The sequence below is a fragment of the Chrysemys picta genome, chromosome 13, assembly GCF_011386835.1.
Source record: "Chrysemys picta bellii isolate R12L10 chromosome 13, ASM1138683v2, whole genome shotgun sequence".
Lineage (NCBI taxonomy): Eukaryota > Metazoa > Chordata > Testudines > Emydidae > Chrysemys > Chrysemys picta.
This window is the reverse complement of record NC_088803.1, coordinates 48,625,485-48,653,424: the sequence shown is the minus strand read 5'-3', so window position 1 is coordinate 48,653,424 and position 27,940 is coordinate 48,625,485. Positions and strand designations below refer to the sequence as shown.

Below are 27,940 nucleotides of genomic sequence, written 5' to 3'. Positions count from 1 at the left end.
TTTGTTGTCTTTTTCTGAAATCCATGCACATATTTTAGTTATATCATTACTACTTTTTAACAAGACAAAGAGTATTACAATTTGAGAGGCTTCAGAGAAGAAGAATGGCATGAGAAACAGTTGCTGAGCAATGGTGGATGTTTTGCTAATCAGATTGCTCCGTTTCTTTACCATTCTGAACAAGGATGGTGCTTTCAAAACAAAACAATTTAACTGCTGGTAAAGCTAGGGCGCAGTACGTCTGTACTTACATAGAGCCAATAGCCAGGAAACAGCATCAGTGGCATTGACAAAATTGGTGGTGGTTCCATTTCATAAGCATGGCCTTGTTCACTCTGTGGTGAGCCAGACTTGAATTCTGCTGCAAGATACGCTGTCTAGATTTCAAAATCTGGGCCTGAAAGAATGACAACTTTTAGCCTGATTGAGATAAACTCTAAAAACAACACTGAGTTTTTATCATATAAGTGAAGGACTGGAAGGGACCTCAATAGGTCATCTAGTCCAATCCGCTGTACTGAGGTAGAAAAATATTATCTAGAATAGGCCATCCTTTACAGGTGTTTTGTCTAACCTGTTCTTAAAATCTTCCAATGACAGAGATTCCACAACTTCCCAAGGTAATTTGTTCCAGTGCATAACTATCCTTACAGTAAATCTCCCTTGCTGCAATTTAAGCCCATTAGTTCTGTCCTCAGTGGTTAAGGAGAAAAATTTATCACCCTCCTCTTTATAACAACATTTTATATACATGAAGTCTGTTATCATGTCCCACCTCAGTCTTCTCTTTTCCAGACTAAACAAACCCAATTATTTCCATCTTTCCTCATAGGTCGTGTTTTCTAGACCTTAATCATTTTTGTTGCTCTCTTCTGGACTTTCTCCAATTTGTCCACATCTTTGCTGAAATGTGGTGCCCAACAGGACACACTACTGCAGATGAGGCCTTATTAGCGCTGAGTAGAGTGGAAGATTTACTTCGTGTCTTGTTTACAACACTCCTCCTAATACATCCCAGAATGATGTTCACTCTTTTTGCAACAGTATCACATTGTTGACCTGTATTTAGTTTATCCACTTTAACCCCCAGATCCTTGTCTCCCTTACTCCTTCCGAGGCAATTATTTCCGAGTTAGTGTTTGTGCAATTGATTCATGTTGCATGAAGGGGGAAAAAAACAAATAATTTTAACTCTGGCTTTAGTTTGCCAACCTAACCAGTGGCATCTTTAGTTAATCTTTTGGATCACATTCCAGTTGTTACTATCCTTTTAAAATGGTATTTATCCTGCCAGATGAGTGCTTTTCAAGCTCTGTTTAGAATAAAGTGAGGAGAAAATGGGGGACAACTCTTATCTTTAGAGATTTAACATATGTAATGCTTGTGTGTGATTAGCTTTTGAGGCATAGTCAAGTCAGGCATGCAAAAAACTGCTTTAAAAATCTTGGTATCCCATGTAGAGGAAAATATCACTGCTGTAACATTTAGAATTTGTACCCCATGATAAAATATAGCACAAATATAGACAATTCCTATGCACCGTTAGTTGATTTAGTGCTTAGAATATTAAGGGATGCTGTCAACAGGAAAAGCATATTTTTGAGCTTCCTAAAGAAATGAATATTTCAAAAAGCACTTGCTAGTTTTTTTATTTTTCTCTTTTTCTAGGACTAGATTTTCAAAATAGCAGCACATTGTGGCTGTGGGACAATATGTACACATAGTTGCGCGTCTTACTATTTTTTAAATTTATTTTGAAAATCTGTCCCTAGAAATATGCCTCTTTTTTAAATAATAAGCATAACCACCAGTAGATATATAATATGGTTTGTCTATACATGTGCTTCTAATTACAAAGAGTGAATGCCCATTGCACACAGAACGGTGGCTTGTGACTATGTGTAGGTTGTGTGTATGAGCTGGAGAGTGAACATCTACACTCAATTTTAGTCTAATTACTTTATTGGGGCTACTTCTAGAGTTTTATGATGGTTTACAAATCAATAAAACTTGAAATCTTTTCTGGACCTTTCTGCAAAGGAAAACTGTTTCCTCAGTAGGGCTGCAAGTATGTTAACATTTAAAATGTCTCAATCTTACAATAGCAAATCCAGGGAATTGGTTTCCTACTCTCTCCATGCTACCTGCTCCTCTGCTCTTATCAGTTTGCAGCACATTTGACCATGAGGATCCTGCTTCTAGTGCTTCAAAGAATTCTTGTATATGTTGATAATTGTGCCAGCTCACTAAAACAGAGCAGAGGCAGATAGGCTAAAAACCATGTCTTGTTGTACCCCTGAACCAAATCACAGCTCCATTTGTGCAAAAGGAGATTGGTATTGTGGCAGGTTGGACAAACCTTGCTGTTACAGGTTGGGCGTAACCCCTGCCTTTCTTTCAGGATGAATGTAAAAAAGTGACTGAAAACACCAGTCTCCTAACCCAAAATACAGGCATGGCTCCACCAAAAATAAAGGCGAATGCCAGGCTTTCCAGAAATGCAAATAACCAGCGTGGAGGGGCTGTTGTGTAGACTTTGACCTAAGGGATGTGTGTGTATGTATGTAAGTAAGAAAAGCGGGACAGCACACAGAATGAGACAGCCCAGATCTGAAGACAAGCTCTGTGTAGCTTGAAAGCTTGTCTCTTTCACTAACAGAGGTTGGAAGTAACATTTTACTGGACCCCCATCTTGTTTCTCAAACACAAGCTCCATTGTGTTACTATATCCTTTGCAAAGTTGCTCTGTTGTGTCTTTATTGGCAGAGATCTGTGGATGGAAGCTAAGAGCCTGGTCTACAATGCAGTAGTCATCCCCATTCTTCTTTATGGGTGCGAGATATGGTTGATATATCGAAGCCATCTTAAATGGATGGAGTGGTACCAACAGCACTGCCTTTGGAAGATTCTCTGTATCAGATAGGAAGTCTGTTGCGCCAGTATCAGTGTTATCTCTGCATCTAACGTTACTAGTGTTGAGGTGAAGATTATGAATAGGGCCCTACCAAATTCACGGCCATGAAAAATGCGTCACGGACTGTTAAATCTGGTCTCTTGTGTGCATTTACCCTATACTATACAGATTTCATAGGGGAGACCAGTGTTTCTCAAATCGGGGGTCCTGACCCAAAAGGGAGTTGTAGGGGGGTCACAAGGTTATTTGCGGGGGAAGGTGTCGCAGTATTGCCACCCTTACTTCTCCGCTGCCTTCAGAGCTGGGCGGCCGGAAAGCGGCGGCTGTTGGCCGGGCGCCCAGCTCTGAAGGTAGCGCCCCGCCAGCAGCAGCGCAGAAGTGAGGGTGGTAATACAATACCATGTCACCCTTACTTCTGCATTGTTGCCTTCAGAGCTGGGCAGCCAGAGCATGGCAGCTGCTGCCTGAGGGCCCAGCTTTGTAGGCAGCAGCGCAGAAGTAAGGGTGGCAATACCATATCATACAATCTTTATTTCTGCGCTGCTGCTGGTGGCGGTTCCGCCTTCAAAGCTTGGCCCCCAGGCAGCAGCCGCTGCTCTCCAGCTGCCCAGCTCTGAAGGCAGCGCCGTTGCCAGCAGCAACACAGACGTAAGGGTAGCAGTACCACAATCCCTTCTATGATAACCTTGCAACACCCCCCCCCCCCCAGCTCCTTTCTGAGTAGGGTGACCAGACAGCAAGTGTGAAAAATCGGGATGGGGGTGGGGGGTAATAGGATCCTATATAAGAAAAAGACCCCAAAATTGGGACTGTCCCTATAAAATCGGGACATCTGGTCACCCTATTTCTGAGTCAGGACCTCTACAATTACCACACTGTGAAATTTCAGATTTAAATAGCTGAAATAATGAAATTTACTATTTTTAAATTCCTATGACCATGAAATTGACCACCAAAATGGACTGTGAATTTGGTAGGGTCCTAATTATGAAACATCAACTTTGCTGGGCTGGTCATTGTATGTGGATGGCTGATACTCATCTTCCAAAGTAAGTCCTCTTTTCTCAATTTAGTCATGGTAAGAGGGCCCAATGGAGGACAAAGGAAATGCTACAAAGACACCCTGAAAGTATATCTTAAGAAGGGAGACATAGATCCTACCACTTGGGAAGAGCTGGGTGGCAACAGAATCATACATCAAGCCTCGGTCCATTTTGAAGAGAATCGCCTTGCTCTAGAGCCTGAGAAATGGCAAAGGAAGAAAGAAAGTGTACAGCATCCCGGCTAGCAGTTGTGGTCTCTTCAAACAACCACCAGTCACGTATGTGGAAAAACAGGTAGAGCATGAAGTAGACTTCTCAGCCATCTTAAGTCTCATCAATGACTTTTCCCCCTGACAGACATCAGCCTCGTATCCAGAGATAGCCGATGGATGGTTTCTCTATCAATATACAGTCAGAGAAGAAAAATTACACCTGAAAAGCAAGAGTAACGCCGCTTATGCGTAGGAAATAAATTGGGTTGTTGAGCTCAGAGTGACCAGTACTAAGTAGCCCATTTGTTTGACAGGACAGCATCCTCAAAGATCTTTAGATCCCATACAATGTATCTGGTGTGATTTTGAAAAGATTCTTAGTGACTTTAGGAGCACAAATCTTAGTGAAAGTCAATGTGATTTGGGCTTCTCAATCACTTAAGTGCTTTTGAATATCATGCCTTGAAAATCATGCCTACAGTCTTGACATTGTACTGTCTAGATGTAACCTCTTCCTAATCGAACCAATTCCTCCATAATTAAACAACAGAATTTGCTCCATCCTCGTTGCAGAAGGGGGGAGGGATAGCTCAGTGGTTTGAGCATTGGCCTGCTAAACCCAGGGTTGTGAGTTCAATCCTTGAGGGGGCCACTTAGGGATCTGGGGCAAAATCAGTACTTGGTCCTGCTAGTGAAGGCAGGGGCTGGACTCAATGACCTTTCAAGGTCCCTTTCAGTTCTAGGAGATCGGATATCTCCATTAAAAAAAAAAAGTGTAAACCTCCATAAACTCTATTGCCTTTATCTGAGTTATTTTGCATTTAGGCCATTCTACCCCAGAGCAAAAGTTGGCCTTGGCATTTCCTCCCCGCCCAAGTTTTGCAGTATCTTGATTGTGCTGGGGTAGTTTTCCTGTACCCACCATTATTTCAATCTAGTCAAACACACGGGGATGTTTTTATGTGATGACATGAAGTAGTGACAGAAATCTCATGTCATGCAGCATACCCACCCAGCGCCATCTTACTACATTTCCCTCTCTTCTGTTTCTGTACTTTGGATTTATTTCCCTTGTTATGGGGGGGAGAAGTCGAGAATGACTTGCGTAAGGTCATACCGCTGGACAGTGGCAGAGCTGGGCACAGAAGAGCCCTGTTCTCCCTTCCAGGCTGATGCTCTGTGGGTAGGATTCCTTGAAGGGAAATGGGGGGAGTATCTAGGCGGGAGAGGGAAATGGTGTGGGGGTGCTTATGAAAGGAGTTGGGAAAGGGGGGAATTTAGGGGGAGGACTTTCTGCCAAGAATGAAGAGTGGGGGTGTTCCTGGGGGGAATGGGGGAGGGGAGATAGTGGGTGGGTAGGGGGTACTCCTGTGGGGTGTGTGGGGGCAGTTGCATTGTTTATGGCAAACACAAAGGCCAGCTGTAGGTGGGGGGAGGGGTGAAGAGCTGCGCAGAGGGGGGTGTAAGGGGTACATCCGGCCCTGGGGGGAGGGGAGATGGGCCCCGAGCGGGGTGGGGGAAGGAGACGGTTCGGGGTGGTGTGTGTGGGGGTGTGTCCCTGACAGGACTGGAGGAAGGGGATCTGGGGGAGGGGGAACGTGTGGGGCGGTTTGTGGGTACAGCCGACGCGAAGCAGGTGGGCAGATGGCGAGTGAAGGAAGCATAACCCATCCCGGCCGCTCCACTAAATGATGATGATGACGACGCATGCGCAGCGGTTTTCTTGGCTCATGTCGGGGCGGGCACGTGACCATTAATCCGACTTCGGCGGGAATCTCACCCTGCAGCGTCTGCAGTTACGGCGCGAGGCGAGGACAGAGCGGGTGGCGCCCGCGCGCGAGCCTCCCTCGGTCACTGGGGTGCGCGTGGCGGGGAGGAAGGAAGGCTCGCGGCGGTTAAAAAGCGGCGGCGCACGCGCACGGGTAGGCGGTCCGCCCCGCAGGCGGAACTGTACTTCGCAGACTCCCCCCCCCCCCCCAACACACCACCTGCCTGTTGCTAGGCAGACTTCGCACCTGGCCGATCTCTGTGGGGCAGGCCTTTGAGGGGAGGGGGCTACAGTTGCTCCTCACTGAGCACTAGGGAGGGGGCAGGCTGCGCTGGCCCAGTTTACCCCCCCACCCTATTTTGGGGTGTTAGTGAGATGGGCTGAATTTACCCCTCCCCCTGCTTGGTGTTATTTTTTTTTGGGAGGTGTTGACCACCCCCTCCATTGGGGGGGGGGAGTGGGATCCATTATCATTAGGGGCAGAGCCCTTCCGCCCTCTACTTGACAGCCTCATTGGGTGGGTAGTGCCTTCTCCCGGGACATTATTGGGGGCCCTATCCTCCATTCTGAGGGGGGTTGGTATTGGGAGATTACACCCTGTTTTGGAGGTGGTGTTTCTGGTGGGTTATTCCCTCTCTTTTTGGAGGGGACCATACTGGGGGTGGGGCTCCTCTGTGGGGGATCGCCAAGTGGGATGTGATGTCCCCTCTTTTGAAGAAGTATTATGGACTGGGGGAGGGGTTGTACTCTCCATCTCGGGTTGGATGACTCTCTCTTTTACAGGGTGCTGTTTCATTGCACTCTTGGAGCTGTTGTTATAGGGGAGTACTTCATTTACGTCTTTTTTTCTTCTTTTTTTTTTTTGAGGGAGTGGTTATGATAGCATTTGCTGGAAGCACACTTTGTTGTTGAAGGATTTATTAGTGATTGATTCAGTTTCTAGTTTGAAGTCATGTCAGGATCAACTCCAAAACAGACCTCCAGTCCGCAGACAGTTGCTGGTGTTCCGGATCCTGCTCCTGCTGGACCTGAAGTCCCAACTGACAGCTCCTTTGGTGAGCAAAACCTTAGCTTCACCACCACAGACCTCAACCTGGTGGAAATGACGGAAATAGAGTACACCCAGCTTCAGCACATACTCTATTCACACATGGAGGCACAAGGAAACGAAGGCGAAATGGAAGCTAGGCTCAATTCTGCTTTCTTCTCAGCTAGTAATTCTGCAGATCAACCTCAGCACCAGTCCTCAGTGAACACCAATCAAGCTGGCTTTTCATCCTACTCTGGGAACCAGTCAGTTTACCCAATTATCTGTCAGTCAGGTCTGTCTTCTGACAGCAATTCAATGGGTTCAAACCAATGTCTGGGGCACATTGACTTTCAAGAGCTCAGAATGATGCTACTTAGTGAATCTAATCTCCCTTCTAATGAAGTAGATAAAACACCTAATAGTAGCTCTGTAGAAGTCACAGGGCACAGTTTAGTAAGAGTTAAACATGGTGAAAATTTTGGTGGGACAAATAAAGAAACTGTACTTGTTGAAAATTCAGCACCAGCTCCTGAGCCTAGATCTAAATCTGCAGTTCGTGTTCGTTTGGAAGACAGATTCAACAGCATCCAGACAGAAAATCCCAGATGCCAAGAGCCACAAGAATCTGGAGTGACTCTTAACAAGTGTGTTGTCATTAACTTTAGTTTAAAGTTTACTGTTAAATTATATATTTTCATGTAGTTCAGTATTAATTTAGGCAGATTCAAATTTATGAACAGTGCAATGTTTTTAATACTCAAAATGACTAGCTGTGTGCTTTGGCACAAAATTAAGATCTTGAGGAAGTGGGGGCCCAATTCCCATTAACTTCAAATTGTGCTTACTTACACTAGGTCTGAACTTGGTCAGTTATGAATACAATACACAAGATAGTTGTGTAAATGAATTAATTTTCAACTTTATTTTTGACATCAACATCAAATGTAAGCAAAATATATAAACCAGAGCTTTATTTAGATGTTTGGTTTGAGCATTGGCCTGCTAAACCCAGGGTTGTGAGTTCAATCCTTGAGGGGGCCATTTAGGGATCTGGGGCAAAAATCTGTCTGGGGATTGGTTCTGCTTTGAGCAGGGGATTGGACTAGATGACCTCCTGAGGTCCCGTCCAACCCTGATATTCTATGATTCTATGTTGCATCCTTCTTACTTTGCAAAAAGTAATGGAGATTTCACACAGACTAATCAGAGGACTCTGGTTAGTGTTGTAATGTAAAAGTTTATCTGCACAAATCCGCTTGCAGCAAGATATGAACCTCAGACTTGCACACGCTACCACTTATTTGAATATTTTTGTTACTGAGCCTGTGTTTTTTATTACAACACAATATATACTTTTTTAGTTTCAAATTTAGAGAGCTGAAGGAAATTACTTTTATGAAGTCCAACAGTGTAATTTCACTGTACAGAATAAAATAATTTATTAAACAGATCCTTTTTGCCATTGAAGTCAGTGAGGTAAACAGTTGGCCCTTAATGGTAATGTATATTTAAAGTAAATGGAAGTGATTTTTTTTTAGTTATTGTCACTAGAAGAGTAGATAGCTGAAAAGGTTTCTACAGTTGTCATTTTCAAGTAACTGGTCTTGTTTTATTTTATTTTATTTTTTGTAGTTTAGTAACACTTATTCGTCAACCAGCAGAACTAATGAGTGTGCCTCTTCACCAGCAGCAGAATAAATGTACTAAATTAGTGAAAAATAAGACTGCTGCTGCAGCTACTGCTTTACAGTTCACATATCCATTATTTACTATGAATGCCTGTTCTACTTCTGGAAGTGCTAACCCTTCACAAACACAGGTAGATTTTATGTTTTCTATTATTATTTGTAGCCTTCTTCTTTGAATCTTAACAATAGTCTAAATTTGTAAAAATTCTGCAAGATTTAACTAAAATACAATTTCATTTTAATTGATCAGATTCAAAGTTATTTTATAGAGTTTTGTTTTAAAAGGAACTTACGTAGGCATGTTCAGAGGGATTTATAATTTATGTGTCCTTTTAATATTCTTAAAGATGAAATATAGTTCTCCGTCATTTTGATTAAGTCCTTATATCTCTTACATGAATATGTACCCAACTGGCAGGACCAACAGTCTGATTTCTTTCCAGGAAGGTACTTTTGTTTAAGTCACTCAATTCACCGCTACATCAGTTTCCTTCACAAAGACATAGCTAGCTGCAAGTAGGTGGTTAGCAAGTAGAGTTTTCTCTTGGTTCCTTCTTTCCATTTTCTTTTGACAAAAACTCATGAATTCATTTTCACACAGTTACTACAAGCCAAGAATAATAACCAAAACTGGCAAGCAGAAACTGCCAGAGGTACAATAAAACTACACAAATGGTCTGAATGTTGAAATCACATGACTGTGGTACAGAAAAAAATCACAATTGGCATTTGATTTATCAATACAACTCATAGGATAGGACTAACATTAAAATACATATCAAAAGTATTATCCTCTTCTTTTCACTTAACACTCCCTAATTTCCTTTTCAGAACTCTGGCACATCATGTACTATTCTGGAAGCTGCAAAACATCAAGACCTTGGATTACCTAGAGCATTCTCTTTCTGTTATCATCAGGAAATTGAATCCACTAAACAAACAGTAGGCACTAGGAATAAAGCTTTACCTGAACAAGTTTGGATTAAAGTAGGAGGTAAATGATTTAGCTTCTGCTCACTTTGCTTTCTGTGCCACTCAACCTCAAATTATACTTCTTCTGACTTACTTAGTCAGTTTGTTTTCAAGGATGAATGTGCTTTTACTGGTTCCATATATGCAATTTGAACTCTACAAATAATCTACAGAATCAGTAGGTATTTGACAGACTTTCAGAAATGATCAACATCCTTTCTGGTTTCTGACTATGGTGTTTGCCGCTAAGTGCTGGTGTGGCAATCCACTTTATGAGGGAGCCAAAACTATCAGTGCCCCAGCACATCCATGTGAATTTCGAAACCTGAATTATCATTCTTCAGATTCTCCCCTTGTAGTAAGTCTCCACCTGAGGGGCATCAGGGGGATTTCAGAGCAGTGAGAACAGGGCAGGCCATGGCAGCAGGGCTCCTATAAAAATGTGTTGCTATAGTCAGTCTCATACAGCCTCTGTGTGGCTGCCCTCCCCAGCTGGGCAGATCTGCAGGGCATCCTGGAAAATCTGTGCATGTGATGGTTCTCTCTCTCTTTCTCTCTCCTGCCCCACATGTGACAATAGTTGTGCTAATGCAGCAGAGAACAATTAGGAGGAAATATCACAAGCTGAAATTCACGTTCCCCTTTATGGGAGCATTTGATCCTTAATTATTAACTTGATATTGCTCATTTATTGATTGACATTTTTTCCTTTGAATAGTAGGATGAAAAAGTTGATTGCCTCAACACTAGTTTGCATTTAGTAGTGCAGCAGTAATTATCTTGAAAATGTGAATTTCATATTTACAGCACTTTATATTTTCAAAGTGCTTTAGTAGAATTAGGCACTTAATTTTCAGATGAACTAATTTGAAAGTAAGAAGAGTTACAATTACAGAGGTCTAACTTTTTTATATTAGTTACAGATTAGTCCATCAAAATGAAAACTTACTTACAAAATCATAAAATTTCAGTGAAGCTTAATATTTATTAAATAATGATAGAGTGGGAGAATCAAAAATAAAGTACTGCTTTTTCCCCTTGTTTTGCAAAGAAGAAGCTTTATGTAAACAAGCAATAAACAAAAGAAGTCGCAGCAGAATACGCCAGTTGGATGCAAATGTAGACCGCAAACCTCTTAGTGAAATTCAAAATATATGTGATAGCCAAAATACTGCATCTGCACAAGGTACTTGGCAGTCAACACAGGTAAATTCAAGTATGCTGGCACAGAGTGGAACTCAGGGAGGAATCTCTCAGCGCCGGGAGAGACATAACCGCATGGAAAGAGACAGAAGGTAATGTCCATTGCTCTGTGAAGAGTTCCAACAAAAAAAATTTCTTAAAGCATAAATTAATTACAGTATACTAATTATATCATTTAAAATAGATTGTTGGACATGTTTTGCTGACTTTGTCAGCTGGGGAATGTGGCATTCTCATCAGGGTGGTAAGGGATTAACTCTGTGTATACAAATTTGCAGAGGGACAATAGGGTTGAGGTCTGTTATTTCTCACCTCTATACAGGGATGAAAATAACTTAAAGGATTTACCTGTATGCTGGAGTCCTGAGCAGCGGGGCGGGGCCTTTAAGTCCCCAGGCCCTTTAAATCGAGATTTAACAGGCTGGGAGCTCCGGCTGTGATAGCAGCAACTGGGAGCCCTGGGCCCTTTAAATCACCGCCAGAGCTACCAGCTGTGGAGGCGGCCGGGAGCCGCAGGGCTTCGACTGCGATTGAAAGGGCCCGGGGCTCCGGTCGCCGCTACTGCAGTGGAGCCCCGGGTCCTTTAAATTGCTGTCAGAGCCCCGCTGCTGGAGCCCTGGGGTAGCGGCAGCGGCCTGGGGCTCCGGTGATGATTTAAAGGGCCTGGGGCTCCTGGCTGCTGCTACTGCTACAATTGAACACCATGGAAAAATGTCATTTGCTTTTCACTCCTAAATCCACGTCTTTTGCACAGGATATAATTGAGTATAGATATTCATTTGATACAAGCTTTTTGTGTCTTAAAGGCAGTTTTAAGAAAGACTTACGCTAGTAGAAATGAATCATATTGAAATGAGTGATTGCTAATACTGTAGAGCAGCCATAAACTGAAAGATCTCTGGGCAGGGATTGGCATTTATTATTATATATTTGTACAGTGCCAAGCACAATAGGGCTCAACCTGATGTGGTCTTTAGACACTATTGCACTGTAAATGTTAAATAATGACCACAAAGCAAAAATACAACCAACTAAGTAGAACTTTTAAAATTTCTGTCTAAGGTTTAGCGCCCATGTATTAGGCCTCAATGGAGTCTCCCCATCTTGCAGTGATTCAGAACAAACCCTCAGAACTTGAAGCCTCTGCTAGCAGTTGGTCTGTCAAGCCCTGGCTAAAAACTAAAGCTGGTATCCTCTTCCTAACCCCAATAAAAACTCGGAGGAAGGGTTGCACTGGCAAAATTGTCTTAGGGTGACTGCAACTCTTCGGAAAGTAGGCAAATTAGCTGTCACAAAGCAATGTAATTTACATTGACCTGGGCTAGCTTTGGTGAGTCTTCCAAATATTTGTGTTTATTCCTATTCATACCTATCCAGTGTTGGTCCCCTCAAAATGCAAAACAAATATCAACATCTAAACAGCTATACAACCATATATCTATGTCAGCTGTCTGGGTTAATTGGCTGCTAGAAATTATTATTTTGCGTTGACTGTAGGCGCAGAATCCGGATTTGTTGTGATGAATTGAATCTTCTGGTTCCATTCTGCACTGCTGATACTGATAAGGCAACAACATTACAGTGGACAACAGCATTTTTGAAATATATTCAGGAAAGGCACGGGGATTCCTTGAAAAAGGTTAATAAATCTCATACAATCCATCTTTTTAAATAGTTTCTAATAATGATCTTAAAATGGTTAAACATTTTAACTAAATCTGTATTGCATCACGAAAGACGCATGAAACACCTGTGTTGGACATTTACTTTGTCTCTTAAAAAAACGTGGCTGAAGGATACAAAGTCAATGAACTGGATGTTCTTTTAATAGGTATTACTAGAATGGTTTCAGTTGAGCTCATAGTCTGTGTTGCATCAGATCTCACAAGCTAAGTAAAGTTTGATTTGGTTAATTAGAGCCACACTCAGGAATTAGGGGAACCAGAGCAGGCTGTAGGTTTGAAGCCATATCTATCCTGCTCACTCATACACACTGAGCTGTTTTTCCCATTCCATCTTCTGCTTCCTATTCTAATCTCCCTGGTTTTATAAGTGAATTTATTTGTCTTGTACTTTATTTTATTAGAGTGTTCAGTAATTAGGGCTGTCGATGAAGCACAATTAACTCACAAAAATTAATCACACTTAACTGCAGTTTTAATCACACTGTTAAACTAGAATACCAATTGAAATTTATTAAATATTTTTCTACATTTTCATATATATTATATTTGGTGTTGTAAATGAAATCAAAGCGAATATTATTTTTATTACAAATATTTGCACTTTAAAATGATAAACTAAAGAAATAGTATTTTTCAGCTCACCTCATACATACTGTAGTGCAATCTCTTTGTCATGAAAGTGCAATTTACAAATGTAGATTTTTTTTTGTTACATAACTGCACTCAAAAACTTCAGAGCCTACAAGTCCACTCAGTCCTACTTCTTGTTCAGCCAATCGCTAAGACAAACAGGTTTGTTTACATTTACAGGAGATAATGCTGCCTGCTTCTTGTTTGCAATGTCACCTGAAAGTGAGAACAGGCATTTGCATGGCATTTTTGTAGCCAGCGTTGGAACGTATTTACATGCCAGATATGCTAAACATTCGTATGCCCCTTCATGCTTCGGCCACCATTCCAGAGGACATGCTTCTGTGATGATGACGCTCATTAAAAAAATAATGCGTTAATTAAATTTGTGATTGAACCCCTTGGGGGAGAATTGTATGTCCCCTGCTCTGTTTTACCCGCTTTCTGCCGTATATTTCATGTTATAGCAGTCTCGGATGATGACCCAGCACATGTTCATTTTATGAACACTTTCACAACATGCAAAGAAGATAGCTACAGCACTCAACCCACGGTTTAAGAATCTGAAGAGCCTTCCAAAATCTGAGAGGAACAAGGTGTGCAGCATGAAGTCTTAAAAGAGCAACACTCCAATGCGGAAACTACAGAACCCGAACCACCAAAAAAGAAAATCAACCTTCTGCTGGTGGCATCTGACTCAGATAATGAAAATGAACATACGTCGGTCTGCGCTGCTTTGGATTGTTATCGAGCAAAAACCGTCATCAGCATGGATGGCCGTCCCTAGCCATTCTGGTGCCCTACGCAGCCCCCCTGTGGAGTGACCCAGTCCCAGCCTGCTCTGCTCTGCCCCCCTGGCTCCCAGCCTTGGGGGGCCAGGGAGGAACCGCCCCCCCCCCCGAATTTACCAGTGGTGCGGCTAGGGCCGGGTCGTTGCACTTCCTGCTGCTGGTGAGTGCAGGCCTGCCCCCTGCTGCAGTCCTCAGAGGAGTGGGGGCAGAGCAGAGGCGGGGCAGGGATGGGGGCTTTGTGGAAGCAGTAGAGTGGGGGCTGGGCTGAGGCGGAGCATGTGTGGGCAGAGGCAGGGTGGGGGCGGGGGCGGAGGCTTTGGGGAAGGGGTGGAGTGGGGAGGGCGTAGCAGGGTCTGGTGTAGCACGCAGCTGTGTAGGGCACGAGGAAATGTGGTGCCCCAAATTTCCTGGTGCCCTACGCAGCTGCGTACTTTGCATATGGGTGGGGACGGCCTTGAGCATGGACGCATATCCCCTAGAATGGTGGTTGAAGCATGAAGGGACATATCAATCTTTAGCGCATTTGGCACATAAATATCTTGCAACACGGTGCCTTGAGAACATCTGTGACACGGTGCCCTGAGAACACCTGTTCTCACTGTCAGGTAACGTAAACCAGAAGCGGGCAGCATTATCTCCTGCAAATGTAAACAAACTTGTTTGTCTGAGCAATTGGCTGAACAAGAAGCAGGACTGAGTGGACTTGCAGGCTCTAAAATTTTACATTGTTTAATTTTTCAATGCACTTTTTTTTACATAATTCTAGATTTTTAAGTTCAACTTTCATGATAAAGAGATTGCACTACACTATTTGTATTAGGTGAATTGAAAAATACTATTTCTTTTGTTTTTTTACAGTGCAAATACTTGTGATCAAAAATAAAATGAGCACTATACACTTTGTATTCTGTGTTGTAATTGAAATCAATATATTTGAAAATGTAGAAAACATCCAAAAATATTTAAATAAATGGTATTCTATTATTAACAGTGCAATTAAACATGATTAATTTTTTAATCGCTTGACAGCCCTCGTATATATATATATATATATTTTTTTTTTTTTTCTGTATGCATATTATGTATGTTATCCAATGATGACATCCACCGGAGGTGATTTTTGACACCCATGCACAATGGCCATGTAGCAGAAGCCTTCAGTGTCCTTTTTAGTATATGGTCCCTCCCGGCAGGTGGCGGCAGCATACAGCACTTCAAGAACTGATTTATTTCCTAGTCTCTTTTCAAAATGACATCTCAGGGCAGGCACTATGAAAACTAGCATTCATATGCAGAAGTCTTTGGGGTTGGAGCATTTGTGTCCGCAAAGTTTTGTCCACTGAAAAAGCTGCCCAATTTGTCATAAAATTAAGCTTTAAATTGCAGAATTGTAGTCAAAAATAAAAGTTCTGCCTTCAGCTATATACAAGCAGTATCCATTGACTAACAGGCTGTATGTGACCAGTTGAAAGTAGAATTTTCTCCTAAAATGCTAACTGATTTGACACACAAAAGTTCACATAAATGGAGGAACAAATTCTATCCTTCCCTAATAGTTGTGGCAGGTTCTGAGTGCAGCAAAACCAACAAGATTCCACAGCAGAAGGGAGCACTATGCTGGGAGCCAACTGAGAGCTCCATGTTCATTTAATACCACATTGCAGGGGTTCCTTATGTTCTACTACAAAGATGGGTTTGGGGGATGCAGTTGTGCTGGAGGCACAATTGCAAACATTCTCTGTCAGAACTGTTGTGGGGGTTATAAAGGGTCACATTAGCTGGAAGGGGCTCCTACAGTATTTAGTCAGTAGGAGCAGGCAAATTTTTTTTCTGCCCAATTCAATTGTTTTCTAAACACCTCACAATTGTTAATGTATTTAGCCTCCCAGCATGCCTGTGAGGTAGTGAAACCCTATTATCCCAATTTTACAGATGGGGAACTGAGGCACGGAGAGGCTAAGGCCCAGATCCTCAAAGATATTTAGGCACTTAACTCTGCTTAGGTACCTTTGAGGAGTTGGGCCTAAGTGACTTGCCCAGGGTCAATCAGGCAGTCTGAGGCAGAGCAGGACATTGAAACCAGGTCTCATGGCCCAGGCTAGCATCCTAACCACTGGACCATCATTCCCTCGAAGGTTTACCAGTTGCAGGATTTGCCCGCCCCTTAGTAGCTTAATAATATTTTACTTAAATATGTATTGCATTAAGCATGATAATAATTACTTTGTATTTTTGGTTTTAGGAATTTGAGACTGTGTTCTGTGGTAAAACAGGCAGGAGACTAAAACTAACAAGAGCTGACTCATTAGTAACATGTCCAATGCAGGAAAACATACAGAATAGCACACCAATGGAGATCAAGTAATTTGAACTAAATACCCAGCGTTTTATGGAAAGTATTGATACCTAATGATGTTCCATAGCAATTATTTTATGTCCACATACTGGACTTCATCTCCTGTGACTAATTTGAAATTGCAGGATCCAAGAGTGACTTGCAAAATATAAATAGAACAGTAAAGAAAACATTCTTTATTCAAATGGAAAGATAAATGAATTACCAACAATATTGATTGATCAGTGTCCTCTCAGAGAGCTTTGGGACCAGAGCCAACAAGAAAATGTCATGACAGCCACTAAATATTTCCCCCCCCCAATAGCTACCAAAATCCATTTTAACTTGTTAGAAATTGTTATAGACCATCAACCTGTCCTGTTGTATTTAGTCAGTCATGAATGTACATTCCTGTTAAATGTAAAATAAATAAATAAATAAATAAAGATGCCATTATAGTGCCCATTTCGCAATTGAAACAGTGAGAAAATTAAATTGGTTAGTGCTTGTATAATAAGTACACATCTTACAAACAATATTATATGCATTGGAATTCAAATTTGAAGTTCATATTGAACCGTACATCCCCATAGGACTAAAGAATCATACAATGCTATTGGCATTGCTTTTAAAATACAGTAGTATTTTAAATACTTCTTGCACAAACTGTCCAACAATTTTCCTGTATTGTTGCTTTAGTCCAAAAGTGGTATATTGTAAATGGTGAATTATTTAAGTGCACAAAATATTTTCATATTAAAAGAGTAGAAATGTCTCTACTTGTTAATAAGATGCAATGTTCAGGACAGAAATAGTATATTTTATGAACTGAAAAAGTGGCTTTATTAATTTCTTAAAACAGATGATGCTGACAGGTTTTATAGTACAAAAAAAGTCACCCCAAAATAAATACTGTTTTAAATCACGGATATTCACAATTTTGCAGCAATTTATTTCTAAATAATTCTAATAAAAACAATTGGGGGAAGATGGGGTTCGGTAGAACAAGCTTTGATGTGTATAATGACAGTTACATCATCACAAAAAAAGGTTAAAAAAATCTCCTTTTATTTTTACAATAGTTCATACAGTAATTTTGGCTGGTGTTGAGGAGAGCATCCTTTTTGACTTGGGATTTTTTTTCACAAATTCTGTGCAAATAGCTGAAGTAGAGGGTGTGAAGATGCGGTTATTGAATATCCTTTATTATAACATGGAAATATACAAAAACTCTCCCCTGTAAATTATAATATATACATTACACCCTTTGCAGAGTTAGATTGCAAGAGTGCAAAGGGTTTAACATTTACTAGCCATGGCAAATGTTTGAGGTACAGTTTGATAATTCATGGTGGACAACAAATATACATGGTCAATGATGTTCAATTAGTGCCTGAACCACTACTGAATTCAGTGAGCATAGACTCAAGCCTTTATGCAAAATAGCCACAAGCTTTTGTACAGTTAGGGAGATGACAGTAAAAGGAGCAGCGCTTCCTCCTGTAGGTCTCTTCAACAAAGTGGGGAGGAAGGGAAAGTGAGACTGATTTGCAGTAAAAATTCTGGAAAATAAGGGGTGGAGGTGGGGAAACAGTTTTATGCATCTTTTTAGTAAAGGTTTTTGTCTGATGCTTTCCTGTGTCATGGAACTGAATTACTGTGTCAAAGTCTCCATTTTATTCATTTTAATAAAAGGAATATTTGTCCATTTATCACTAGGAGGATTCTGACTCTTTTCATACAATTCACTGTTTACTTAAATATTCAGTCACTTCTCCACTTTTAGTGCTGAAGATTTTTTGGATCCTCCTCCTCCAACAGCACCCATGCAGGCTGATGTATCACAGATTCCTGGAGTTCCCTGAGCTCCTATTGCACCAGGTACACCAGGATCACCTGGCAGACCGGGTTCACCATGAGCACCATCTCGACCATCTTTACTAATTCCAGTTACACCTGGTGGACCTTAAAGAAGAGAAAAGAAAAATGGTTTAGGGTGAAATCCTGGCTTTTATTTGCATGTAAAATTTAAAATATTAGGTAGGTATCTGTAAGCTGTAAGAGGGTTATATCTAGTGCTGTATTATGGCTCTCTGGAGTATAGGATATCTGTAGTAAATATGGTAATGGTTTGAGCCACAGGCTAAATTCTGCTCTGTTATAATGGTCTAACCCTGGAATAACTGAACTGGATTTAGTGGAGTTACTTTGGATTTACACTGGAATAGCTGACAGCAGAAGTTTGCCAATTCATAGTTGTTTCTACATATATGTCTGCTTGTTTTGGGGACTACCATACTTCGCTGTGGCTGATCATTTCAAAACTGGCTTCTGAGTGAGTCATCTCTCTCCTACCATGTAACCCAGATTAGCATGGTAACTGTAGGGAGAAAGGAATTCAGACATAGCACAAACCACATGCAGCGCAGCCCCTCTAACAGCGTTTATTCGAGCCTATAGTGATTGTTGCCTCCTTGATGTTCAAAAAATGTGTGAGGCTGGGATTTTCAAAAAAGCCTAAGAGAGTTAGGTGTACAAACTCCATTGAATTTTAATGGGATTTGAACACCTAATTTCCTTAGGTCCTTTGAACATCTCAGCCTAAAGTCTTAGCGGATCCTCAACTTGGCCTCTAATTTTCTACCTGCTATCAAGTGAAGGTGAAATAATAGGATTCACGTGGGTTGATTCCCAAAGGCACAAATCGGAGAATTAAGCACAAAAGCAACTCTCTTTTGCCATTTGGGAAATCTTCCCCTTGTGTCCCTCTACTGAATTTGTAGATGCAGTAAAAATGTCCCCGTAAAATACTATGAAAAGGTCTATCTAGGAGGAGATTTATCATAAAAATAAAAGCATATTCCTGAATAAACAGGTATAGGCCATACTGCTGTCATTTGGGTACTTTCCTGTCATACTAAATACTTTATCAGCTTACCTTGAAGTCCTTGATCTCCATCAGGCCCATCAATACCTATGCCAGTGCCTCCTTTGTCTCCCTTTTCACCTGTATCACCTGTAATGATGTAAAGACATTTAAATTTAAATAATACTTTACAGAGACAGCCAAGTTAGCCCTCATATTTGGAGGGGAAAATCCTGTCAGCATAAAGGGTAATGCAAAACTTAGTGCCAAGAAGCTACCTGCATGGATCCAATTGCCAGATTTGGGCCCCAGGTGTGCACATTTTGCGGTTTCTGCATTTCTTGGAATTTACTACTTTCATTTTTTATTTTAAAAAGTTATACTTTCATTATAATTGGCTGCATCTTAAAATCACATACTCTCACTAGTGGAACTTTTATTAGCCAATCAGATCTCTTTACAATTGTCCATCATTTTATATTAAGGATAAAGGGCCAGATTTTCAAAGGTGTTTAGGCACCTACATTGGATTTCCAAAAGCACCAAGATGTCTAACTTTCATTTAAATCAATCGGAGTTAGGGCCTAGACACATCTGAAAATCCCATTAGGCACCTGCATCTTTAGGAGCCTAACTACCTTTGAAAATCTGGTCCAAAATCCATACATTTGGCAGCAATAATCAACTATCCTAATTAGTATAGCTCAGAGGTCCCCAAACTGTGCGGCATGGAGGAACATTCAAGGGGGTGTTGCTGCTAGCCCCGACGGGAAGAGAGTGTCACCCAGCTCCTCTCTTGGCCCCACGCCCTGGGCACCATGCCTTGGGCTCCATGCCCAGTGCCCCGGCTGCCGGCCCTGCACCCAAGGCCCCAGCTGCTGCTCTCAGCCCTGCCCCTACCCGTGGCCCCAGCTGTGGCCCCAGCCTCGACCCCCTTATCCCTGTCCACATCTCCCCCTCAGCCCTGGCTCTGGGGGGGCAGACAGGGGTTGGGGGGCACAAGGTAAAAAGTTTGGGGACCGCTGGTATAGCTGCATGTGTATGAAACCTTTTAAATTATAATGGTTATATCTGTGTACATTCCACAATTACATCATAATGAGAGTAGGGTTGCCAGATGTCTGGTTGAAAAGGGCTCCTGACTAGGCTGCTAAAAGTCTGGTCGGTGGCACAGCAGGGCTAAGGCAGGCTTCCTGCCTGCTCTGGCTCGGCTCAGCACGGCTCCTGAAAGTGGCCGGCTTGTCTGGCTATTAGGCGCGGAGCAGCCGTGTGCTGCCCCTGCCCGGCATGCTGTCTCTGCAGCTCCCATTGGCCGGGAACTGCAGCCAATGAGATCTGCGGGGGTGGCCCCTGTGGGCAGTGCGCAGAGTCCCCTGGCCCCTCTCCGCCTAGGAGCTGGACATGCTGGCCGCTTCCGGGAGCCACCTGAAGTAAGCCCACACCGCAAACCCCCTCTACACCCCAACCCCAGGTCAGAACCCCCTCCTGCATACTAACTCCCTCCCAGAGCCAGCACTCTTCACCCCTTCCTGCACCACAATCCCCCTGTCCCAGCCTTAAGCCCCCTCCCACACCAAAACTCCCTCCTGAAGCCCACACCCCAACCCCAGCCCTGAGCCCCCCTGTACTCCAAACCCCTCATCCCCGGCCCCACCCCAGAACCTGCACCCTCAGCCAAAGCCCGCGCCCCCTCGCACTTCCCAACCCCCTGCCCCAGCTCTGAGCCCCCTCCCACACTCCCAAAACCCTCATCCCCAGCCCCACCCCAGAGCCCACACCCCCAGCTGGAGCCCTCCCGCACCCCAACCCCCTGCCCCAGCCTGATGAAAGTGAATGAGGATACTAGTAGGGTGACCAGACAGCAAGTGTGAAAAATCAGGACGGGGGTGGGGGGTAATAGGAGACTATATAAGAAAAAGACCCAAACATTGGGACTGTCCCTATAAAATCGGGACATCTGGTCACCTTAGAGGGTAGAGGAGAGCGAGCGACGGAGGTAGGGGGAATGGAGTCAGCGGGGGCGGGGCCTCAGAGAATGGGCAGGATAAGGGCGTTCCGGTTTCTGTGATTAGAAAGCTGGCAACCCTAAATGAGACATTTACTAGTGGCTTCCCAAAAGCAAAAGTTAAATTTCTGCAGAACCAAGTTCTTTAGTGTGCTGCCCCCTAGTGTTTTATCTCATGTATCACAGAGCAGCTATACATTACATTTAGGAGTTTTAAAATCTTCAAATGCTGGATTTGCTTTCAGCAACTGTTACCAATTTGCAATGTTTGCACATTAATTGTAAGGAGTAAATAGCTAACAATAAAGTCCCAATCTTGCAGCATTTGCTTATGTGAGGAAGGTCTGTAGGCTCAGGCCTAAGTAGCCTTGAGATGCAGCATACTCTGCCTTTGTCCCCCCCCCCCCCTCCACCTAATTTTGTCCTAATTTGCCATCTTAATTAATTGTGTTTAATGAAAATAACAAACACACTTGCTTCCAAGAAACACACAGTTATATTTAGTCCTAAAAGTATATGTCACTTACAAATGGTAGTTAGGTTGGTGCTAAAGGTCTTTTGTCCTAAAACTTTGCTATTTATGGGTAAAATTCCGGATTTCCCCTCAAAACCCAGGTGATTGGGTTTTTATGGATTTGAGAAACAAAATCCATCCCCCACCACGGGCAGACCACAGTGTTGTAGTGAACCACTCTGCAGACTTGCACTGGCCATCATGGCTGGATGATTCTCACACTAGCAGCACAAGGAAAGTTTAGGTTTAACACAGTACTGTACTGTATTTGTTTTTTTGTGTTTCTGCTGCTGCCTGATTGTGTACTTCGAGTTCCAAATGAGGTGTTATCGCCCTGTCAGTGCCTAACTCTGGTGTTCATAACTCTGAAGTTCTACTGTATTACTGAGGAAGCTATTGCAGACAAATGGAATGTCATGGATGATGGCACAGGAACAGGAGGGGGAAATACTGGAAGGAGTTCAGGGGGACAGTGGTCATAAATCCCCAAGACAAGCCTCGTTCCTCATTATACCCAAGTATATCACAGTGATGAGGATTTACTTTGTTAACTAAACAATAGGTGCCTGTTAATGACTGGAGCTTCAGCAGCTGCACATGCTGCAGTATATACTACCGTGCATAGCTGTCCCGGATTATTTGATTTTTATAAGCGGTTGATTCTTACAAGTGGAGTATTTAGTATAGGAATCATTTAGTCCCGGTGGTTTTGATCACAATATGCAGTGGATTCATACATCGGTGATTCTTATAAACGGAGTGCACTGTAATACAGAAAATCCTGACCCCTTCCCCCACTCTAACCACCCTGCACCACTGAAGTTTGAAATCACTGAGAAAACTTCTTCTAAGGGAGCAGGAGCAGGTTCATTAGGCTGCCGCTGATTTCATCTCACTCACCTCTGGGACCAGGGTCTCCAAGTTCTCCTGTCGGCCCTCTATATCCAGGTGGACCACGAGCACCGGGATGACCAACACTTCCCATTGCCCCAGGTGGACCTGGGGGACCCGCTGGGCCAGGTCGACCCATCAGTCCCGGAGCCAAGGGCCTTCTCAAATTAGCAGCTAACTGTGCAATTTGTTCTGAGAAAAAAAATATAACAAAACCAAAACTAAATTATTTTGCCTTATGCCTGTGTCTGAAGTTTGAAAACCTTTTTCTGGTATGTGACATTTGCCACCAAGTGTATCCAATCAAAGGAGAAGATTATAGGCTCTGGATTTCCGAAGTTAGAATCTGTCCTGGTAACCCACAACCAGAGATGCCTTGAGCTGAATCCGGTGAATGCATTTTGATAAGATGACAAAAAATGGTTTTACATTATAATAAACCTCTGGACTTGTGTGGGGGTTTTTGCTCAGAAACTTCTAATCACTTTGCAAACTGATGATTTTTTTCTTTCATGTTATTTATAAACTAAATGAAAACACTTTAAATAATTTTGAAGCAAAGTTTAATGAAAATCAAATAATTGAAATAGGTTTGCAGGTTTTAGTTTCCGCCACAAAAAGTGAATGAAACACAATCTTCAAGAAGCAAAATATTTTGAAGACATAAAATAATTTCTTTGAAGCAATACTTTATTGCTCTATCAGGAATGAAATCCCATGACCTTTGGCATTATAAAACAGCAACTATATCAATGAGCCATTCAGTGAATGGAAACTATACTTTGTAATGATTGGCTAGTAATACAAGTCCCATTGGAATGGAATTCCTAGTGTCTCAGATTATTACAATCATTGTTAAACTAAATAGAAACAAGTGCTCTTTGACTATAAAGTGTAGCTATATTCTGATGCAGACAATAATTAAAATTCAGCTAACTCCCAGTTATACTCACCATTTATCATTCCCCCACAGAGTTCTCTTATGTGTTGTTCACTGGCCTCTTTGCCCTGCAATTGGCAAAAGAGTCCTTACACAAAATCATATTATTGATTGTCATCAAACTATTGATCCCTGAAAGAAACTTATTTCTAATGCACTGCAAAATCAAGCAGAAGAGTTTTTATTAAGAAGAAAGAGTAGTTTCTTCAGAAAATATTAGCTTCAGCCTTAAGGTCCTGGGGTGGTGGTAATATTAATGAAGTTGATTTTAAAGTTAGTGGGAATGTTGTGGTGCTAATGTTCCAAGTCATATATTTAATTTGTTATTTATTTGGCCTTTATTGAAAAGTGAAACTCAAGCTTGGGGAAAATAACAAATCAAACCCTAATGTGAGTAATACTATAATGACCCAACAGGAGACAGGTTTTCATTTTAAAGTTATTGACTGCTATCAATTTACTTTCGTAGTACTATCACAGTTATGGAGAACAAACATGACTTCACACATCACATCCAACCCCAATGAATGCAGGTAACTCCTAACAACGCATCACATTGAGAGGAAACTAATCCTTAAATTTTTGGAAATGGGTCTTAATTCTGTGCTTGCAAATTTTGTGTGCACACCTGTTTGTACAAATAAACTGCTTCTGCATATCTGCTAGTTAGATGTGCAGTTACCTGATTTGCATGCACAAATGCCAGTGGTGGAAGTGCAAAATTAGAAGCCGGTCTAATGCTGGTGACCTCTAATTTGTTCATGTTTGTGCCCTCATTTGCAATTCTGGGCACAGTCATTTGCATCTGCAAAGCTGAAGTCCAGGTTAAAAACCCCTTTAATCTTTGGTCCATAATGTTTAAATGTTAAAATCTACTGGACTAGGCCTTTTCTTTTCTGATCTGACCAAACAGTTGCCAACATTAACACACTGGAACCAATTGCCCTCTGAGAACACTTAGCAATTGAGACCTACACAGTTTAGTGTTACTCTTAAGACAAATTATAGCAGGCAGGCCAGGCTCCTATTATCTATTTACATTTTTATGTTACTTTAGTGCTGTATTGACAGCCTTGGAGATAGTCTACATTTATTCACAGAACAGGAGCAACGTAGGGAGTGTCAGTGCATGCTTCTTCAACACTTCTTTAACACTACTCTGGAGGGACAAGCAGTTAGTTCAGCTCCATGCCCTACTCATTCTCAGGGGACCACCCCAAGGGAACCAATTAATACCAGCTGTGATGTCGTTTTGGTGGTGTGGACCCTTGTCCATTGGGAACTGGACTGAGAACATCAAACCCATTTCACACAGGCCTCTGAGGGTATGTCAACACTGCAGTGTAAGCCCAGGGTTAGTAGAACTCGAGTTAACAGACTCTGGGTTTGCTAAAATAGGACCGGAGGGTCCACGCTCATTTGTAATCCCAGGTTAGGAATTGTTGAACCTTGGATTTCATCCTGGGGCTCCAGCATCGGTACTGCATTATCCAGGCTCACATTCACCCATATCCCAGACTTCCTAGTGCCCTCCTAAAATGTGGCCACTCTAGCCATTTGTTCATGGTGCAGTGTGGGAAAACTTGACTGTCCACAAAACTGGACTATCCAGAGGACAAAGAAAGTCGGCCTGTGGGATTGTGGGATACTTTTGGCACGAGTCCAGTGGAGCTACGTCACACTGCAAAGCAATAGGGCTTGAACCCTGGGTCCTGGCTTGACTCAAGTCGGACCCATCACCCCTGGGGGGGCCTGGGACCTTGGGTCTGAGCCTGGGGTTAATGTGATTTGTATGTAGACAGAATTGGGGTTAGGCTTAAACCTGAGTTCGAACCCTGGGCTTATATTGCAGTGTAGACATACCTTGAATGTCCATGAGATGGTAACTTTCATTCACTTCTCCCCTGCACCAGATTTGAACCAGCAACCTAGAGTTACAAAGTAACATATCCTATTACAAATTCCCTGACCATCCAGCCTCCCAGAGGCTGGCATTTTTTATTTCTGCCATTAAGGACCTCTTCTTTACTGACTTATAGCAAAGGAGATCTTTCCTCTCAGCCCAGTAGCCTGATTTGCTTCAGAATACCCATCACAGGTACTGATGCTGCAAGTACTGTAAGACTTGTCCATTAGTGAACAAAAGGGCAAAAACTTATTTTGTAAACTTATTCTAAACAGAGTCAACCCTGCACCCAAAGTCCAGCGTAACCGGTACTGCCTATTACCCATTCATCCATTTCCAATGCAGGACTGTGATCAAGGAACAGATGATACTTACTGGAGGGCCAGGTTTTCCAGTAATGCCGGGGATACCTTGCTCTCCCTGGTAGCCCATAGGTCCTGGATGACCTGGAATGCCTTGCACACCAGAAGTCCCGTTCGGTCCTTGTATACCTTTAGGACCCAGCTCGCCTCTTTTTCCTGACTAAGGAGGAAGAGAAACCAAACAGCTTAAAACAGGAGACTCAGCGTATTGTTATTCTTCCATAGTATTTCTTAGTTAAGCTTTTCTTCCGGCTTCCTTGTTTTCTCTCTTACTGACATAGTGGGTATGCTGACCATGTATGTTCCTCATCTCGAATTTATGGGTTTACATGCCTATCATGATTATTATGCAGGTTTTAGGCCATATCCAGGCTATAGCTCGAACAGTGCTAGCAGCAACTGTATTCAAACCATTCTAGTGACGTAAACAGGCCACACAGTAGCAGATTTACAGCATGGATCTCAGAAGAACACCATTCTGGGAAACCATGTCAGAACCAACAGCATTGATGCTCGCTTGCTTTCCCCCGTAGCATGGAGAGGGCCTTTGATTTCAAGCGTGGAGACCTAACTGTTCCTGCCTTTTGGTATGTCACCATTATAGCCACAGCACTTAATATCTTCTCGAGGGTGCTACTTATCTTATCCTTCCCAGGACCAAATTTCTGTCTCATCAAGAGGGGTTGGGAAACACAAAGTGATGTGCTCAGAGTTTTGAATAAATTGTTTTCCACATCAGGCATTTTCAGCAATAATCAATGGCACAACTCCGACGGTTGAAGTTAAGCCTGTGCTTAAGCGCATTGCTGGACGGGGCTCATTATACACTCCCCCATTCTGCATTACTGAGCTTCTACTCCAACAGACAGATGTGGGATTTACACATAGAACTTAGGTCGCCATCCTTGAAGACTGGCCCCAGAGTGTGCATGAAAAAACAACACTAAGGGTCATCTAATGGTTATATTAATGGACCAGAGCCCAAAATAAAAGACAATGCCACCCTTGATGCTGCATAACCCAATGAGATCAGAAGCTACACTGGGATGTGATAAGCACATTTGTTTCCTTAACATTTCTGTGACTCTCAGTCTGAAATGGATGACACTTACCTCTCCCTTTTGTCCTGGGGGGCCGAAAGGACCCTACAAAAAAAAAAGGGGGGGGGGGAGAGTTTGATTTTATTCTTCTCTAAAGAACAAGAATCAGTTGCAAAGTAAACATCTAAAAGCAGATGCTTAAGCTCTTGGAAGCAGGGATCACTACTGTGTACCATACCTAATGTCACGGGATTCCTGAGCAGGGTCTGTGGGTTCTACATCAATGCAAAGAACAATACTGCAAACAGGGGCACAGCCCAAGGAAGCCAAAGGGCACTGACAGGAGGGAGGATAACCCCATTGGTATCTTTCAACTCGGGGGTTGGGACCGGAAATTGGGTCACCAGGATGTTTCAAAGGGTCACGGGGCAGCTCCTGTCCCACGGAGCTGGCTGGGCTCCCCTTCCGGGTCCCAGTGCCACTCAGATTTGGCCCAGCTGTCATGACGACGGGAGTCTGAGTAGGCCAAATTTGAGTGAGTGGCACTGGAACCCCATGAGCCAGGTCACAACTCCACTCACACAACTGCAATGCCGAGAGCCAAACGCAGCCAGCCCCACAGCAGGAGCCGCCACTGTGGGGTGAGTGCCAGGCAGGACTCTGGGGGGCAGGATCCGACTGAAACCACCCCAGCGCCTCCACCCCAGGTCACGACAAGCCATAAACATTTATGGACCCCGAGCCCAAAAAGGTTGAGAACCACTGCGACCCCTGCAGCTCTGCAGAGCAGTGCTGGGTTCGTCTGCTCAGCAGTGCAATCCTCTGACCGCTGGAGGGTAGGGTGGAGGGGCTCAAGGTAAGCGATAAAAGAGGTTCCGGCGTGGACTGCACTTGTAAGGAATAACTGATCGGTTTAGTTTGACTAGTAAAACTAGAGGATTCCTCACTTCTATAGACAGGGATTCATCATTAGACCCACATATGTCAGGGCTGAACGCAGCTCCCTGGCAGTGACAGCCTCCATTGAACCAAGGTGTGGAAAGCCTAAATACCCAAGAACAGAAGGGACTGTCGGCTTCTATGCACCTGATCTCCCTGAGGAGTAGAAATAACGAATGATGAATCCCTGGCTGTACACGTGAGAA

At 42.9% G+C, this 27,940-nt stretch overlaps 2 protein-coding genes across 3 annotated transcripts in view; one reads left to right on the top strand and one right to left on the bottom strand.

The window, feature by feature from the left end:
- The first annotated feature begins 5,928 nt into the window (after positions 1 to 5,928).
- On the top strand, positions 5,929 to 16,761 carry TCFL5 (transcription factor like 5). 2 transcript variants are annotated; one of them, XM_005302893.4, is made up of 7 exons: positions 5,929 to 6,091; positions 6,805 to 7,611; positions 8,600 to 8,786; positions 9,487 to 9,649; positions 10,679 to 10,922; positions 12,328 to 12,469; positions 16,179 to 16,761. In XM_005302893.4, the coding sequence occupies exons 2-7, from the start codon at positions 6,890 to 6,892 to the stop codon at positions 16,299 to 16,301; spliced, it is 1,581 nt and encodes a 526-aa protein (XP_005302950.3). In that variant the 5' UTR covers positions 5,929 to 6,091; positions 6,805 to 6,889; the 3' UTR covers positions 16,302 to 16,761. The 2 variants fall into 2 exon arrangements, with proteins under 2 accessions (XP_005302950.3, XP_065422205.1); XM_065566133.1 differs by having other exon boundaries at positions 5,955 to 6,091; positions 10,682 to 10,922.
- COL9A3 (collagen type IX alpha 3 chain) overlaps positions 16,446 to 27,940 on the bottom strand; it is a 68,678-nt gene continuing 57,183 nt past the window's right edge. The window contains exons 27-32 of the mRNA XM_005302894.5: positions 26,868 to 26,900; positions 25,769 to 25,915; positions 23,501 to 23,555; positions 22,557 to 22,739; positions 19,210 to 19,287; positions 16,446 to 18,236 (exon numbers count right to left, since the gene is read on the bottom strand). Of these exons, the coding sequence (XP_005302951.1) occupies positions 18,040 to 18,236; positions 19,210 to 19,287; positions 22,557 to 22,739; positions 23,501 to 23,555; positions 25,769 to 25,915; positions 26,868 to 26,900 (693 nt within the window). The 3' untranslated portion in view covers positions 16,446 to 18,039. The remainder of the gene's footprint in view (positions 18,237 to 19,209; positions 19,288 to 22,556; positions 22,740 to 23,500; positions 23,556 to 25,768; positions 25,916 to 26,867; positions 26,901 to 27,940) is intronic.

Bases quoted from the DNA above. Each gene is read 5' to 3' on its own strand.
- TCFL5 (XM_005302893.4), top strand. From the start codon at position 6,890: ATGTCAGGATCAACTCCAAAACAGACCTCCAGTCCGCAGACAGTTGCT. The intron at 7,612-8,599 runs GTGTGTTGTCAT...TATTTTTTGTAG, and splicing joins TCTGGAGTGACTCTTAACAA to TTTAGTAACACTTATTCGTC. The intron at 12,470-16,178 runs GTTAATAAATCT...TTTTGGTTTTAG, and splicing joins ACGGGGATTCCTTGAAAAAG to GAATTTGAGACTGTGTTCTG.